This window comes from Rhinoderma darwinii, chromosome 3, assembly GCF_050947455.1.
Source record: "Rhinoderma darwinii isolate aRhiDar2 chromosome 3, aRhiDar2.hap1, whole genome shotgun sequence".
NCBI classification, from domain to species: domain Eukaryota; kingdom Metazoa; phylum Chordata; class Amphibia; order Anura; family Rhinodermatidae; genus Rhinoderma; species Rhinoderma darwinii.
Genome location: NC_134689.1, coordinates 206544989 through 206558639, shown reverse-complemented (window position 1 = coordinate 206558639; position 13651 = coordinate 206544989). Strand labels below are relative to the sequence as shown.

Here is a 13651-nt window from a genome sequence, read left to right as displayed (position 1 = left end):
TGCCCCATAGCTGCCCCATACAGCATAATGCCCCCTTAGCTGCCCCAAGTTCCAGTGCCCATGTAGATAGTGCCAGTGTCCCCTGTAAAAAGAGCTCATATATTGCTACGGTGCCCATGTAAATAGTGCCACAACCCCCTTGAAGATAGCGCCACCGCCCCTGTAGATAGCGCTACCCCCCTGTATATAGCTCCCTCTAGGAGCGGGAGCTCAAGCCAGAGCATCGGCCACGCTGTGGCCGGGGGTTCCGCTTCAGGAGGGGCCCCTGACATCACTTTCCATATATCGACGCTGTGGCTCCAGGATGGACAGTGACGTCAAGGGCTTCCACGGGCTCAACGCTTAAAGTAGCGACGAGTGGAAGAGCTCCCTCTGCTCCTCTGTTCTGTAAGAATGCTATATGAGGTATGAAAGTTACTACTGAATAACAGACAGAGATCTTGAAAACTATGAGGAATTAATACAGAAAGTATATTGAAAAATTGTATACATTTTAATTCTACAAAAAAATAACATGAAAGTGGACAACCCCTTTAACACTGAACTGAACAAAACCTGGTTGGAATGATTTATATTCATGAACTCCTATGACTTTATTCATATAAACTAGAACCAGTAGAGTTATTGATCTCTATCATTGTTGGGCGTGTTCATATCTATCCATTAATCACTCTACATAAGGGCTTAAACTTTTTCTATCGGGATCCACCAGTGGAAAATGATGATGCAGGACCTCGCCACTAGTGATAGAGGTCTGCGCTAAAATGTTAAATATTGCTCAATTTATCATGTCTCCTGAACCCAGTTTAATTTTAAAATAAGGATAAAATTCGTTAATTATGTTTCTAAACCAGAGTATTATGTGGACAGAGAAAGGCCTGTGCAGCTTATAATGACTTCTGCCAAAACTGCTTCCCCATCTGCACCTCTACAATAACTGGGGACGCCTAACAGTTTGAGAAACACTGCTCTACAGATTAACCCTCACCTATCAACAGTAAAGTACACTGCATGCTTCACCTTATATTGTGTACTTCTGTTTATATATCGCTAAGCTGCATTCTTTTTAAACTTTGATAAAGTATTACATACAAACTGGAAATACTGAAGGAATAATGAAATCCTCAATCAACCTAGATATTTATTTACTTACTTGCTTGTTGTGTGCAGGATTTGATGTACTTGTAGGAGTAGATTGTGACAAAGCTACACTGCTACTTTTCCCCATCTGGTAAAAAAATTGAATATAAAACAGAAAAAACATTACAGATAGAAACATATTATATGTTTTCTCTAATACACGTGAAGTTCACTGTGTCAATATGCTCTCATTGAGCCAGGTTCGCACTTGTTTTTATTTGTAGCCAAAATGAAGAATGGTTTAAAAAAAACAAGACTACTACTTCTCATCCATGTAAGCTCGCTTATGGTAAAAAAGAAAGGCAGAAAAGCTGCAAAGTGTGAACTGGGCCTTACCCCAATAGCTAACAATACAGACAAAAACACTATTTGGTCAACAAAAGTTTCTTTGTTTTTCAATATTTTTTATTCGTTTTTAACAAATTTAAAAGTATGAAACAAAGTATTACCCAAAAAGCTTCTCTTTAAAGTGGAATTCCACGTATAGTAAACTTCTGACATAGAATAGGGACATTTCTGGAGAGAATATTGGATTCCCAAAATGAAGAGGCCCGATTAACAACCTTGAGAGGAGCATGCTGCTCACTGAGAAAGAAGTTTGAAGTGTAGATGTGGGGGGTACGGAAATAGGTCAGGAGGAGCAGGCAAGTAGCCAGGTTTAATGTAGTTAGGGGGAGCAGAAAGGGTTCCCAGAAAAAGAAGGCCACTCTGTTTCTGTGTTTTTAAATCAAATTAGGGGACGATGTGAGGGTGTCAGTCCCAGAAATGGCAGCCCTAGTGGACCCTGCTTGCCCTAAGAACCAAGAGAACAGCCCAGCTAGTAGCCGGGGATATGGTAATGTAGGTAGGGCAAGACAGTTAGTGGTTATTGGGGGTTCTATAATCAGGAAGACAAATAGAATAATTTGTCACAAAGACCACCTCAACAGAATGGTGTGCTGTCATGGTCCATGTGGGAACAAACGGCAAAATACATGGTAGGTGAAGGACCCTTAAGAATAATTTTAAAGAACTGGGCTACAAGCTGAAGGGAAGGCACTCCAAAGTGGTTTTCTCTGGAATACTGCTGGTGCCATGCGCATCGTAGGAAAGACAGCGGGAGCTAGGGAGATAAATGCATGGCTTAGGTCCATATATATAAAAGGAAAAACAAACTAAAAGAACACTAGTAGTCATTCAGGACCATGCCCCCATTTGATTGTTCAACTTCAGAGATATAATCCAGTGTTTGCAATAGACAGAGAACGCAAATCACGTGAATTAGGAAGGGGGTGTGCCCACCTGAAACGTTGCGCAATATTGAATCTCCGTGAATGAGACCTCTGCGTTCTCTATCTGTTCCAAACACTGGATTATATCTATGAAGTTGAACAATTAAATGGGGACAAGGTCCTGAATGACTACTAGTATGCAGTTTTTTTTTTCATTTCACATATATTAACTGGAAGCCTGCTAGTGAAAGTATATGCATTAGAGCTAGTGGGGCTTGGGATCAGGCACAAGGCCTGTAAAAGCATGAAGGCATATAGTGAGATACATCTTCTCTTCTAGGTTAAAGAAATCTAGCAGGGGTGGCGGAGTATTTAAATCTAATGATGAGGAAGGATGACAAGCCAGAAAGGTTAGATTGGTTAGTAGGTTAGAGAGGGAGGGGTTAGACTATATTGGTGGGTGAAGACGTGGGCTGTGTGGGTAGGTTTAGGGCACTCGACATTGGAGACAATTTAGTCCAAAAAATTTCAAGAAATCACATTCCTGAAACAGAATGTGATAAATTGAATAGCAAATTAAAGTGCATGTTAACAAATGTTATAAGTCTCGCAAGCAAATTGGGGGAGCAAGAGATGTAGTTTTAAAGATATATGGCTAGACTCTAAAACCTAAATCAGCAAAAAAGCAAAATGAAAGGCAGGTTGCCAAAGGAAAACAATTTTTTTTCCCCTGGTAATTTCGTTCAAGGTTTATTCCCAACGCAGACATTTATGGCATATCCATGGTATATAACAAATGTCTGATAGATGTGGGTCCCAACTCTGGGCACCACACATATCTCCAGAATGGAGGTCCCCTGACTCCTGTCCTACCTGGTGAGATCAGCTTTGTCAACTAGACAAGAGAATGTATGGAGAGGCGGTGGCGCACCCATTTTTATGGGAGTTACAGAAACAGTCAAGCCCCCATTCTTGAGATAATTACAGATCCCAAAGAGTTTTTCCCATCTTCTAAAGTGATGGCATATTGCTAGCATATGCAATCACTTTATGATTGGTGGGGGTTCGACATCTGGGACCCCAACATACCCTGAGAATGAAGGGGCCGCAGCTCCAATTAGTTCCCTGAACAGCCAGGTGGCTGGGATTGCTGCTGTGGAGGGAGAATCTATAAGGGGATACAGTGCTGCCGCCCCTGAATTCTCAGGATCAGTGGCAGTACCAGAGGTCGAACACTGATCAAAAAGTGATGGCATATCCTAGCGATCTACCATTTATAAGATGAGAATAACCCTTTCATTAAATCCACCGTAATTTAGTCTTGAATCCACAGAACCAATGTTCTATCAAAGTAAACACTTTGATAGATACTGTAGGTTTTTATCTGTACACATTACACCTTAATGGTCATGGAAGAATGCCTTAAAACTTTTTAACAGTGCCGAGCATAAACGCAATTTTTTAATCAACACACAATAATTTCCACTGACCCAAGTGTTACATAAACAGATCTATTATTCTCTTCTACTAAGAAGCCATGACTTTTATGTTCAACATGCCCTACAGCGATTATCACTCATGATTCTTCAGATGTCAAAATACCAGGATATTAAAACATAATAACTGATCTTATCGAAGTTGGTTCGGTAGAAGTACCGGTTAACGTTGGAGCAGCTTATTATTAGTTGTATCAGATGAAACCTCTTTATATTTCTCATTCACTGAACAGAAAATCATTGTGGACATGGAACAAGTTTCAGTTTTACAGAAAGAATACAGACACAGCCCACACCCAATAATTGTTCATTAACTTACCTGCCGAGACATGGCACTATTTGGGGTATCTGGCACAGAAGAAATAAGGTTGGTGGTGCTCTTTTTGTGAACACTGTTCATACCAGGCATTTTAGTGATTTTACAGGCCTTACTGCTTGCACTAGAGTTTTTACGCTTTTTCCCTTCAGATTTGTCAAAGGGAAGAGGCAGCGAGGACACTGCATTGTGCACTGCCAACGTGTGCTCCCCAGGATGGTGCACCAGCGAAGACACTGACAGGCTAGAGTCAATACTGCTAACAACCATGCTCATGTGTTTTATAGAGTCTGTTGCGCTACCAGATAAAGAAGTCCTTACTGGTGATTCCAGTTTGGCACTGATTGGGCTTGTTCCATTGTTTGCATTGTGCACAGACACACTATTATAGGAAGAAGTCGCCTGATAAGAGTTTATCGTAGCACTAGAGTTCAAAACGCAGTTTTTCTTGTGGGACCCTGAAAACGTAGACGAGGAGGACGTCTGTAAAGGTAATGAGGAGGAAGAGGTGGAAGAAGGCGTCTGAGGCTTTTTCTTTTTGTTACTTGAAGGCTCGTCACTCCGTGAAGACAGGTCTTTTGCTTTTGACGATTTGCCAGGTTTGGATTTTGGTGGCTTGTGTGATGGTAAAGGACTTGTGGTTGGTACAGGGGAAACAGCAGAAGGGGCTTTGAAAGTAGAGTCCATAATATTTAGAGTTGGTGCGACATGGGAAAACGCAGTGGTGTGAGATGCAACAGAGTTTGTGTCCGATGTTGATACAAAGGACGTATTCGACAATATATAAGAGGAGTTGGTTCTGGAGTTGGTGGGAGGGGAGGGCAGGTATACTGAACTCGGACTGCTGAAGGGCTGAAGAACAGATGCAGGGAAAGGGCTGCTGATATGTGCTGCTGGAGAAGGCATAGGACTATCTGCGGCTGGAGGAATTTTTCTTGAGAGATTAAAGAAAGAAAAAACAGTTATTCTATTGCTAGTATGTCTGCTATATGGATAATACAGTGGCAGAGGTCACAGTTACAGACATGGAGCTTCTGCAAGTAGCATGAACGTAATCTATACGCAATGTAGTGCAAACAGTTTTCTCCTCATCTTTTCCCTATAATTAAATAAAATGTAATTAAAAATAAATACAAATATTTGTCACAATTAAAGAGTACCTATAATAAAAAAAATAAAAAACACAATTCCTCCTTAGGCAGCTGTAGATCTATATTACTAGTAGTGTAGCCAGAAATGTTATGTCTAACCTGCATATTTTGGGTATTTTTCCTTCATCTCTCTGCTGATTTATGCAAATGCACATATTTTTTCCCCCGTGCTTACTGAATGGTGTGTTATCAGATCTGTGCTGTGCGCTCTCAGCCAATCACTGCTTCCCCTCACACAGTATACAGTCTCACAGACACATTGAGGGAGAAATACTGCAGCTGCATCCCCCTCCCTTCCTGTCTTACACTATAGAGATTTTAGCAGCACAGGTATAGAAAGGCTGCAGTCAGGGGAACTACAGGATGCTGAAATGTGAGAAAGATGCCACTTCCTCTAATAAAATATATTACTGTTTCCTATTTTGACAAGTACTATCAATTTAAAAAAATAAATAAATTAGAATATCTTTGAAATACATGAAACTGAATACGTTTTCTACATGGTAATGAGCCGATTCTTTGAAAGCATAAAAATGATATGGAGTGCAGGTGGACAGCCACATACTCAGCAACTGCATTAGTGTGTATTTGCATTGACAGCATTCACCAAAATGTAAGCATCTTCGAATTCAAGACGCACACACAAAAGCAGACAAAATACAGATTTTAACACAGGTGGAGACCATTTGTCTAATGTTTTAATGCATTACCATGCTGATCACATTTAGAAGGGTATTTCTAGGATCATAAATTATCAACTATCCACAGGACATGTAATAATTGTCTGATCCCTGGGGTCTCCAACGCTGGAACCCCCACTGATTGCAAGAACGGGGGAACAGGGGGTTTGGGACCCATGTTCTTGCGATTGGTGGGGGTCCAATCAGTAGAGGTCTCAGCGGTCAGCCAATTATTACCTATCTTGTAGATAGTTGATCATTTTTGATTCTGGGACCACCCCTTGAAGATAAATATTTCCATTTATACTTACATTGGAAACTTATCAGAAAACACAAGGCCTTAAAACTTACTTCCACATTTGTGAATTCAAGTGTTTCTCCACCATGGAATTTAATGCAAATCGAAACCGATCCCACCGTCTGTCAAATACATAGTACCCTCTTCCCATCAAACGGCTTCCAAATGAGCAAAACTGTAATCCAAGTGCAATGAATAATTTATGTCATTGATGTATAAAACTGTTCAAACATGCTATATAAAGAAAAACGTGTACTATACATGTCCTTACAGTGAGTCATTAGGATCAGATGGACCGAATAAAGATTTTTAGTGGAAATCTACTCCAACTTACACCAGGAGTCCCATTAAAACAGGGTGGGGATTATTTATTTATTTTGGGTGTTGGATTGTGGCAGGATCCAAACAGATTTGCATTTATTTATTCAAATGAATCTCGCAAATCGTTTCTAAAAGTAATTCAATTAAAGCATGTTTTTCTAGTTTTAATGAGAAAGTAATAGTAAAACAAAGTGAGAAGTTGCAGAAATGGGATAGGATTTTTATAATGCCATGCATACACTCAGTGATATAGTGATTAGTAGGGCCAGGCCAATGTAAAGCACTGGTGAATTAGATATGGATCTGGATATCGATATTGTCCCTAAAATAAAAGCAACCCCCAAAAACGGATTATTATATAATTCAGTTTCTTTATGCTGTTTTGTCCCAAGTCACAATCCAAAGGGTGAAAAATAAAAAGTCTTCCTTACATGTCGTAAGAAACATCTATAAAGCCTGCTAACCCCTCCAGTGCTAACTGCATAAAAATCTTTAAAAAGGGGAGGCGGAGGAAGCTTGCTGCAGCAGAAACCTCCCCCAATGTTCACTTTAAATAAAAATAACAGACAGACTAAGCACCACATATTCTGTTAGGTTTGATATTCTGGAGTTAATTTCAACATGGGAACAAAGTGATAAAATGTATTTTATGAGAATCATCAGGTCTTGTCCACACGTAACGGATCACGCAAAATTTCCGCAGGATTTCCGCATTAACTTGCAGACAATCCGCTGTGGAAAACCCGCACCATTTCATGCGTTTTTACTGCAGAAAATAGTGCAGATTTTGGGTGTGTTTTTTGGTGCATTTTTTCAAGGAATGTGTGATGGTGATGTTTCTTTTTCCTGTGAAATAGTGTACTTCCAAGATACTGGTTCCTATATGGGTTGGACACCCACAATATTACCTCCCGTATCAAAATTCAACAAAAAAATGAGGGGGAAAAAATATTCCTAAAACGTCACTACTTGTCCTGTGATGTCATTTCTACCCCTGTAAGAAATTCTGCAGCAAATTATGAAGTACATTGCTACAGAAATGTTGTTCCTCATTGATTTTAATGGGTAAAAAAAACACAGAGAATCAGTCCACTATTGGACATGCTGCGGAGATAAAATTACGCACCACAGGTAAATTTCTGGACGGAATTTTTCCACAGCGTGTGGATGATATTTGTTAAATCACACCCACTTTGCTGCTACAGTATTCCGCTGCATATTTTACGTGCACAATTCCAGATGGAAAATACGCAGCAATTCCGTTACGTGCGGACAAGCTCTAAAAGTCAAACAGTAGTTGGAGAGGTTGAACCTGCAAAATCATGAAATTAGTGCCAGTGGTAAACCATCTCTAGCTCTGAGGCATGGCTTATCATATGAATTAGAATACATACCGCAAGAGGTTTAGGGTGATGTCCAGAGTAGTAACAGTCTAATTTTTCTGTTTCTTCAACACCTTCAATTTCCCCTTCATCACTGGAAAGCCGACTGGCCAGATCCCCTGCCGCAGGATTTACAGTGGGCTCTGGCACAAAAGCACTGTGGTTTGATGAACTTGAGCTGTTTATGCTATTTGCAGAAGATGGTCTAGAAAAATGGAAAGCATATAAAACATTACCTGTAGTGTTCCACAACATACTAGATTATAATACATTTTAGGTTATTTCAATAAAAATAGTGATTTGATATCTGCAATTGATAAAACTAATATAACCCCTTTACATGGGAATACTTTGTCTCTTAATAATATTCTTAAAACCATGAAACACGAATGGAAGTAATATTCCCCGAATGAATGGAGCAATAAAATGATGTTAAACAAAAAGCGACCATCTTTTTGGCAGTATAAAAGATCAGATAAGTCGATGAACGAGCGTTTGCACTTTATCGGCTGATCGTTGCCCTGTTTACAGAGGGCAATGTTTGGGAACGAACATTCGCGTTTTCCCGATCATTGGCATTTACTTTTATGAGAATAATGGACAGATGTTCACTTGAGATTGGAATGAATATATTTATAAAGTCCGTAAGGGAGTAATAACTCACCTAGGTAGGACAGAACTGGGAGGTCGGGCTTTTGCAGGGGATGTCACTTTTGGTTCCGGAGCAGAGCTGGCAGATGACCCTGATGACTGTTCTTGCGTTGGTGCAGGTTGGTTTTGATGTGTTTCTCGTGCGTTCTGTGGATGTTCTTTGTCTTTTGTTACCTCTTTATCCCTTGATCGAGCCTTGTGTTCAGCTAGGAGAATGTCAAATGGTTTCCTACGACCTGGGACAGCTCTTCTGTGGTTAAGCGTATGTGTCTAATAAGCAAAAAGAAATACATGAACTGTGCCACTTACATTGATAAGTGTACTACTCACAAAAATATCTACAAGACTGAAACGCTACTATTTATTTTAAGATTACAATCATCTATCCCTTTCCACCAGCATACCACATAGGAAGTAAAGTAATTCAAACATCCAAAACAAAGACAACAAAAAAAGATGGAAAAAAACCACTTTGAATCATTTTTTTTATTTTTAAGGCAAGGTGTCGCAAATTTTTTATTTTTTATATAATATTGCTTTTAGTATGTCATTAAAATAAATTTTATTTATTTGTGTTTTTGTGTTGTACTTTTTTATTTTTTCTAACTTTTTCTTCACTATGGAGGCTGCCATTTTTTTTTTCATCTCTGTATGTGTCGATTAACGACACATACAGAGATGGAATACGGCAGCTACAGTGCATAGGAGTCAATGAACGGCTCCCGTCCATTGCCTTTGCTCTCTTGCTCTGTACTGCGCAGACGCAGGTCTGAGTCACACAGAGCAGAGCAGCTGTTTGCAGGGAGAGAGCAGGCGCCATCTTGAAGACCAGCTGCACTGCAGGTAAGGTGTGTGTCTCTGTCTGTCCCTCTTCTCTCACAGACCGCCGCTCTCGTGACCCCCTGTCGGGCCCCCCCCCCGACGGGGTCCCCTATAGTCATGCAGGACTCTGTATAAAGGACCCATGATGTAACTGTCCTGGGAAAGCTGGGTGTTAAACAATATGCCCGCTGTTAGTGTGGTACCCAGCTTTCCCAGACCCCTGAACGATAAATCTCTCTAGTTGTGCTGAGACTGAGAGGTTCATTAGTCACATTCCCAAACAGTCTCAGTACAACTAGAGAGATTTACAATTCAGGGGTCTGGGAAAGCTGGGTGACCACCATTACCCCTCCTACTGGAGTGTGAGAGGTTCATTAGTCACATCCCCAAACACACTCCAGTAGGAGGGGTAATGGTGGTCACCCAGCTTTCCCAGAAGCAGATATAACCAGGAAAGGGCTGGATGGACGGGCTGAGGGTGCACAAGGTTTTTGGGGATCCCCCTCTGTCATGTGATCGGACATAGGTTAGCGGTTCTGATGCAGACGGGGTTCATGTGACTAGAAATCCGTCCATAACAAGAGACAGTGCACTCAGGACAAGCCCTGCCCTCATGCCGTAGTTGTGTGGTTCTGTCTGCAGTGATGGCGGTGGGTGGCTCTGACACCCGCCTCCCCCGTCGGGTCATCTCAGGACAGAAGGAGTGTCCGGATTGGAGACACAGCGCCGCATCTGTCCTCAGGTTGTGTCTGGTACTGCAGTTCACCTCCATTGAAGTGAATAGGACAGAGCTGTAATACCACACATGACCTGAGGACAGGTGCGGCGCCATGTTTTCCTGGACGACCCCTTTAAGACTTTTCCCGTGCGTGTGTGTGGCAGAGCGGAGTGTGCACGGGCGTCGCTAATACTTCATAGCCGCTTATCAGCTGTTTTGAAGAATCAGCGGCGAGTGCACGCACCCCCCCCCCCCCAAGTGTACTCAAGCGTTTTTGGCACGTAAAATGTGCGAAAAAAAAAAACGTGTCAAATACACGGCATGTGAACCGGTCAACTGAAAAGTCATTCACTTCACTTTCATCATTCTAAGGGTATGTTCACACACAATGTTTTCAGCTGAAAAATCGGAAGCAGAACGCCTACAAGCATCTGCCCATTGGTTTCAATGGGAAATACGGCGTTCTGTTCCGACAGGGCGTTTTTTACGTGGTCGTTTTCCAAAAACGGCACGTAAAAAGACGCCTGCCAAAATGAAGTGCACATCACTTCTTGGAACGTTTTTGGAGCCTTTTTTCATTGACTTTATAGAAAAACAGCTCCAAAAACGGCCGTAAAAAACGCGAGTTTGATTAAAAAATGGCTGAAAATCAGGAGCTGTTTTCCCTTTGTTTAGTAAGCGTGTGAACATACCCTTAGCCTTTTGGTGTGTCCTATAACTTCTGCCAGCTGCAGAATTACACCCAAAATGGCTGCCGGACACTGCTTAGCAATTTGAAGACACCTTTTCCTGGCTTGTAGGAGGGGGGTGAGATTCCCGCCCACATTTACGGCAGCTGTGAGTCAGGTTGCTTTGCCTTATTCACCTTGATGCAATTCTGGGAAGTGCCCCCCCCCCCTGGTGGCTAACATAGGAAAACATGTCAAATTATTATTTCATTTTTAATACTTTCCACCATGTGGAAGAAAAAAAAAATACAGCAAAAAACGTAAAAAATATAATAGAAATAAGGATACTTAAAAAAAAAAAAAAAAGTTTAATTCGCGACACATTCCCTTTAAAATGCTTTTTACATGCAGTACCACTTACGTTTTCATTAGAAAACAGTTATCAGAACATTTTTGGTCTGTGGTTTTATTATTAATAATTTAAAAAAACAAACCATATCACTTAAGTACCAAAATGGATTTTTGCACTAAAATGTGCTATTTTATGTGTTAGGTGCTGCAATAGTCTTACAAAGACAACCTATTAGAACCTATTAGTACATATGGATTTATAGAGGTGTATCATGTCACCTAAAGATTATAGTGATCAATAAAAAAAAGAAAAGCCTATTTCAAAGAAAAATGTCCATTTACTCACCAGGTTTAATCTATCATTTATTACGGTCCTTTTACACGGAAAGTTTGATTGCTAAAATGAGCACCCACTGCCGATATTAAGTCGTTATTGCATTTATATGTTACAATAATTTGATGTTTATTTGGTATTTCCTCCGCTCATGCTGTTTTCCATTACTAACGGCAGGCAGCTGACTGTTTACATGACTGGATGTACTGCCGCCGACAGACGATAAATTTCAAAGTCAGCATAAAAAATGTGATTATTGACAAACAAGCAAATTATGGTTGATCATTCGCTCACAGCCGTTTACACTGTACATTCATTCGATCTAACGAATATCCGGGCAGTTATCGCCTGTGTAAAAGACCCTTTAGAAGAATATGGACATGTGTGTGGTGTTGATATAAAAGAACTACCTTGCATGTGAGAGATCTTGTACACGGCTTCTTGGTCTCAGGATCCAGTACTCCACAGTGCTTATTTGGGTCAAATTCTCTTTCTGCTTGAAAAAAGACAAAATGATCTGTTTACATTGCTGAATCAAATGACATGAAACACGTGTAATGCAGCTGTGCTGCATCTGTATTGCATTTTGTATTGTAATGATTGCGTATAACTGAGACATAGATTTCTTAACTTAGGAACGATCGTAACGTCGAAAAAATCTCATCATTTTGATAAACGGTTACATTTAAAAAGTCGTCCTCTGACTTTTCCTATGCAAATGCATTGGTAAAATGATCAAATCCAAAAGTTATAGAACGTATGACTCTACTGAGAAGGGTTTTCACACATTTTTCTTTTATAGTCCATCTCCGTTGGAACGGTGAATAATAATAATGATGACATTATAACATTTGGAATTGGAAAAGGTGACGTGAAAGTCATCTTAGAGTGTAGGCTCATCTTTGATGCATCTACCAGAATATATCAGGGAATTGCTGTTTACCCACATTTTAGTCTCAAGTTGTGGGACACTATCAATGAGGGGGAACCTATTAGGTCATATTATATTCCCAGTCAAAACGATTGGTCCTGTAAAGGAAGACTTTCAATTCACAGCACAGGTCAGATAACAACTTCTCCACCAAATCCGAACTTTACTGCTGCAGTGAGAAAGAATATCACACATAAACCACAGTCATTCATTGCATAAGAATTTGATATAGGTGCGGCACTCACCACAAATTCTTTTGTAAGGCTTGTTACTGCTTTTGGTACCATTTTGATGCTTTTTGTCTAGAGATGATATTCCTTTCCCATTGAGGATCTTCTCTGGTGACGGGGGTACAGGCTTTGTTACCGCAGACTGCTTTGCTAAGGAGGATGCCGTAGAAGCTGCCGTAGAGGAGTTAGTGGCGGAATTCATTTTAACATTGGCACTATCTGCTTTGACAAGATTTGGGATTTTCTCGAGGCTCACTACAGGAACAGGACCGCTGGAAAACAAAAACGCTCACATGACATACAGGTCACCATCTCATTCTCCGATTTTGAGTCTCAGAATCTAGAAACCTTTACGTAACCTAACATAAGGGAAACTAAACACCCTGGCAATATTAGAATACATGTACTTGTGGTGTAGTAGGAAGTTTACAACTGAACTGACAGTTGAGGCTCATAACAGCCGACAGCACATACACCAAAAGCAGGTGCTCCCACAACTTCATGATGTAAAACCACAGAGTGAACTGGCAAAAACAAGAAAGAAGCACTCGGGAGTGACAAGAAAATTCCCACTAAGGCCTCATGCACATGAACGTATTTCTTACTGTCCGTAAATACGGGTCCTTGGTCACACGTATTCGACCCGTATTGCACCAGTATTTACGGACCCGTGCCCATAAATACGGGTTCGGTGTCACCAGTATTCCACCGGTATTTACGGGCACGTTTTTGCCTGCAAAATTGCACTGCACTAAATCGGCAGCCCCTTCTCTCTATCAGTGCAGGCTAGAGAGAAGGGACAGCCCTTTCCGTAGTAAAAGTAAAAGAAATTCATACTTACCCGGCCGTTGTCTTGGTGACGGGTCCCTCTTTGACATCCAGTCCGACCTCCCTGGATGACGCGGCAGTCCATGTGACCGCTGCAGCCTGTGATTGGGTGCAGCAGTCACA

At 40.9% G+C, this 13651-nt stretch overlaps 1 protein-coding gene across 1 annotated transcript in view; it reads right to left on the bottom strand.

Moving 5' to 3' along the window:
• Positions 1-13651, bottom strand: part of ATXN7L1 (ataxin 7 like 1) — a 132436-nt gene that overhangs the window by 2659 nt on the left and 116126 nt on the right. The window contains 7 exon segments of the mRNA XM_075857285.1: positions 1154-1228; positions 4167-5097; positions 6346-6467; positions 8008-8200; positions 8660-8916; positions 11950-12032; positions 12716-12972. Coding sequence (XP_075713400.1) covers positions 1154-1228; positions 4167-5097; positions 6346-6467; positions 8008-8200; positions 8660-8916; positions 11950-12032; positions 12716-12972 — 1918 coding nt within the window.